Consider the following 4,838-nt stretch of genomic DNA (forward strand, 5'->3'; position numbering starts at 1 on the left):
TAAAAACATTTTACTAGCTTACACCATGATCCCATCATCTAAGGTTTAAAACTTTAATCGTTAAGATATAAGACCTACTGCAGATTAGGCTTATATAGCTTTACTCAGCGGAGTTGATGGTTCTATTTTGGTGCAACCTACACAATTATAGAATTACTAAATTAGTGCGTCAGATGATTGGAGAGTTCTTGAAAATGGAAGTATCGCCTACACATATGTGGATAGTAATAATAATTTAAATATTTACTTAACTCCTGCTTTAACTACACCAAGTTATCCAAATCTAATTGTTACAACTGATCCTATTTATGGATTTGATAAGTTTACTAATGTGAAAGCCACTGTTCCATTAAATAACTATAATAATATTTGTGTTAGTTAGAATGATTCTAATTGGGTTAGCGAAAAAGTAACTTCAACAAATGGTAATAATGGTTCTCAAAATTTAGATGCAAATATTCATATCAACTCCAGTAGTTCAAAAATAATAAAAAGTTTATGGTTAACTTTACTAATAATTGTTTTAAGTATATGAAATGCATATTTTAGTAAATTATTACTATTTTGAATATTTTTAATTTCTTATTTTATTATTTACAAATTACACACATTCAATTTGATATTTTGAAATTATAGATTTTTTCTTGAAAATTATTTAAATTTTGTAAAATAATTGTCTTAAATTTTCATGAAACTATTTTAATTCATATAAAAGTTAAATACCATTTAAAAATTTCGTTGTTTAGAAATAAATGAATAAATAAATAAGTGAATGGTAATTAAATAATACTTAATGAATTTCATCAGTAGTATCTATTTAGCAGAGTTTGTTTTTAGTTAATTTATTGTTTAGCTTAGCTAAGCTAAGTAGAAATAAGAAAATTCAAAAAAGTAATTGAATAAAATTATATAATATAAAATGAGACAATTCCCCCACGAAGCATAAATAAAATTTTTAGATTGTGTCTGGGACTAAAAATGCGAGTAGGTGAATTAGGGCGGCATAATATTAGCTTGATATAACAAATTGCGGCATATATTAAATAAAATATCTAATTTTTAATTAAAATAAGATTTTTGAGTTGAGTTTATATGATTAAAATTCATAGAACTAATTAATTTAAATTTATATTTATATGGATTATGCTAAGGAAAGATTTATTTATGATATTTCACATTAACTTTTTAAGTTATATTTTTAAAAATAAAAACATATTAAAAAAAAGAAATTTTTTCAAATTTTTTACTAAATAAATAAACAATAGTTTTAAATAAAGATAAAATGCTTGATTAAGTTATACCACTTAATTGAGTCATAAACTTAATGATAAAATTATTTTTTTGACTAAATTTTTAAAAATTAACTTTATAAATACTTTAAACTCAGTAAAAATAAACTTATCTGACTAGTAAAAAAAATATTATTCAGAAAGTTCAACTAAACTCAAACTCAAAAAATTAAATTATTTGCTGAGAATTAGATAATTATAGAGATAGATTGGGTACTTAAATTTTGATTTAATAGAAATTCTTTTGTTGCGAACTTATGGTATGAAAAAATGCATGGTACTTTATATAAATACAGAATTAATAAATAATTAGCTTCTAATAATATTTTTTATTAATTTATTAAATGGCTTTTCAAATTTTATTAATATTTAAAAAACATTAATAAGTTTATTTTTTAAGTATTTAAAATTTATTTTTATGATTATTCTTCATTAAATTTAGCAAAACCATGTCTATCTTTTTATAATATAAATGAAATGGAGGATTGTTACTTTGAAACATATATTTTAAACTCTTATCTTTATATAAAAGATATATTTACTATTGATTTCTGAGGTTACTTATTGTTAAAAATTGATAATTAATCATTCCTCCTTGAAATCAAAATTTATAAGAAAAATCTAATTCAATTTTTTCTTCTAGTTTACCTTAAAATTTTAACATAAATTATTAATTACCAACAATATACAATGAATAAATAAATAGAATTGTCCAGTTAATTATTAGAATTTATCAAGTTTTAAGAATAAATTAATATTATAAGTTAAGCGATAAAATCTTCAAATTCATATTTTCTAGTCTTTAAATTAAAATATATATTCTTTTCAAATCTAAAAAGCTTTTTACATTAATGAGAAAATAATAAAGTATATTAGAAATTAAATGATTATAAATGTATTTAATACTTTATGTATATCATTTATTTATTTAAATATAGGCTCTTTATTGGTTCTCTATTTTTTTAAAGTATTATTACTCCTTATATTCAATATTTTTGCTTTTTTAAATTAGCATCAAATTAATTAAATCGATATCTTCTGTTTCTAATTAATTTATCTGAAAACTATAACAAAAGTTATCACTCATTAACAAGTTTAAAATTTCTATAAATGTAAGTATTTATCAACATTGTAAATAGTGTTATTGATAGATGCTTCTAGTATTTATATAATTTAACACTTTTTAAATTTTATCAAATAAATTACATAGAATATCCTTAATATCTTATTATTTATTTGAAAATGAAATTAAGGACATTTGTATGATTAAAATTGAATAAAATTAATTATAATTAGATTCTATTAACATTTTTTATTAATTTTTAGAGTGGCTTTTAATTTGTAATTAATATTTAAAAAATTCTAATAAATTTATTTTTAAAGTTGAAATTTATTTATATGATTATTCTTCATTAAATTTAAAAAAATCAGCTTCGTCTTTCCAGAAAATAAATGAAATTGAGGATTGTTACTTTCCAACATTTATTTTATTTCAAATTTAACTTTAATATAAAAGATATGTTTACTTTTGAATTCTGAGATTACTTATAGTTAAAAAGAGGCAATTAATTATTTTGCTTGAAATCAAAATTTATAAGAAAAATCTAATTAAATTTTTTCTTTTAATTTTGTTTACCTTAAATTTTTAAAATAAATAATTAATTACCTAAAGTATATGATGGATGAATAAATAAATATAATGGCCCAACAAAGCTAGAATTTATCAAGTTTTAACATATAAATAAATAAAATGGTCCAGTAGAACAAGAATTTATCAAGGTTTAAGAATAAATAAATATAGTGGTAAAACAAAATTAGAATTTATCAAATTTTAAGAAGAAATAAACTTTATAATTTAAGCGACAGACCTCTTCAAATTATTATAAATTTATTCAACAAGTTAATATTTTCTTTCAAAGTTAAACAGCTTTTTCTATTAATGAGAAAATAATAAATTATGTTTGAAATTAAAAAGTTTTTAATTTATTTTAATATCTATGTGTATTGTTTTCTTCATTTAATGTAGGTACTTTTTTGGTTCTCTCTATTTTTAAAGTATTAATACTCCTTACATTCAATATTTTTTCTATATTAATTTAGCATCAAATTAATTAAATCAATATCCTTTATTTCTAATTAATTTACCTGAAAATTTAAAACTTAATTTGAAAAATATACAGTAAATAGCAAATAGATTGATAAATTCTTACCTTTATAGAGAATTTTAAACTAGGTAATGAGTGATAACTTTTGTTATATAAATAGTAATAATGATACTTCTAGTACTTTGTACTTTGATGTAAAAAACTTTATTTTAAATTCAAACCAAATTTTATTTTCTAAAATATATAATCAATTAATTAAAAAGAAAAGTAAAAAATATGAAAATTCAATAAATATTTCTTCTATTTCTAATTTGCACTTGTTGTAGTGTCTATGCTTTAAGCTAATGTAAGTGCACTGTAGATTCTTCTCCTTTCCCTGGATCTGTAAATTCTGTACCCACTGCTCTAGCTCTTTCTCCTGAAGATGAATATTCAGAAACAACAAATATAGGAAAACTTATTGCAGTTGGCTAAATATAACTTCTTTAACAGACATTCTCAGTTTAGTAAAAATCAAACGTCGTTTTTTTACATAACTGCCCTTCAGGATACACTCCTGTCACTCAAGATGATCTTAAAGCAATAATTGCTAGACCAGATTATAGTACTTTGATAGGATCAGATTATCTAAAACTCGATTTCTCTAACAATACTTACTATTCCCAAACTAAGGTATATCCTTCGAGTACAAAAGGTAGTGATAGTAAATCTTTTAAGTACTACACTTTGTCTGTAGACTCGAATGGTAAGCCTAATATCAATTATGAAAGTACTTACTTTGACACTAAGACAAAATTAACTATTTGCAAAAGAAATTTATAATAATTCCCAGTTTAACTAGCCGGATACGAAGGATATGATCTAGAAAAAGGAAAATCTTACTAGTTCTAAATTATCAATAAGAATGTTTAAGCATATTATGTTTCTGATAGCAATAATAACACATACACTACTTCAACTTTCACTTATACTCATAATGGGAATTCTTAATGGGGATGTGCTACTATTAACTTTAAGCTTTAGGTTTTTGGAGGAGTAACTGTTGGTGATTGTCTTACTATTTGGACTAAAAACTAAATTGCTTTTAATGCAGACTCTAGCAATTTTAATATTAATACAATTTAGAGCACAGTATTATCAGGAGTTAAAGCTAACATGACTTAAGATATGTTCTTTAGCCCTGGTTCTGCACCCATAGCACCTATAATTGGAGATTCAAGCTCTTTTTATGTATACTATTCAAATTTAAACACAAACTAGCTTATGGTTTAAAAGGTTTCTAGCTCAGGAGCACCTATTGGATCTGCAATAAATACAAAGTAAGTTGGTTATCCATATGATATTGCTTCAACAGATTTTGGTTTTGTAGTTATGGCTGCAGATTCTAGCTAAAGAGCATTTATCTAAGCGATCAATAAAGATGGATCTTAGAGATGGCTAAGAA

At 22.2% G+C, this 4,838-nt stretch overlaps 2 protein-coding genes across 2 annotated transcripts in view; both read left to right on the plus strand. All coding sequences in view use genetic code 6, as the record gives it.

The window, feature by feature from the left end:
• Window positions 1–535, plus strand: part of TTHERM_00211540 (hypothetical protein) — a gene marked incomplete at both ends in the record, with an annotated part of 1,338 nt that extends 803 nt beyond the window's left edge. Inside the window, one exon of the mRNA XM_001007147.3 lies at window positions 1–535. This exon is cut by the window's left edge and continues 803 nt beyond it. Within this exon, the coding sequence (XP_001007147.3) occupies window positions 1–535 (535 nt within the window).
• Window positions 536–3,670: 3,135 nt separating this feature from the next.
• TTHERM_00212540 (hypothetical protein) overlaps window positions 3,671–4,838 on the plus strand; it is a gene marked incomplete at both ends in the record, with an annotated part of 1,920 nt that continues 752 nt past the window's right edge. Inside the window, one exon of the mRNA XM_001007148.3 lies at window positions 3,671–4,838. This exon is cut by the window's right edge and continues 752 nt beyond it. Within this exon, the coding sequence (XP_001007148.3) occupies window positions 3,671–4,838 (1,168 nt within the window).

This window comes from Tetrahymena thermophila (genome assembly GCF_000189635.1).
Source record: "Tetrahymena thermophila SB210 genomic scaffold scf_8254815, whole genome shotgun sequence".
In the NCBI taxonomy this organism is placed as follows: Eukaryota; Ciliophora; class Oligohymenophorea; order Hymenostomatida; family Tetrahymenidae; genus Tetrahymena; species Tetrahymena thermophila.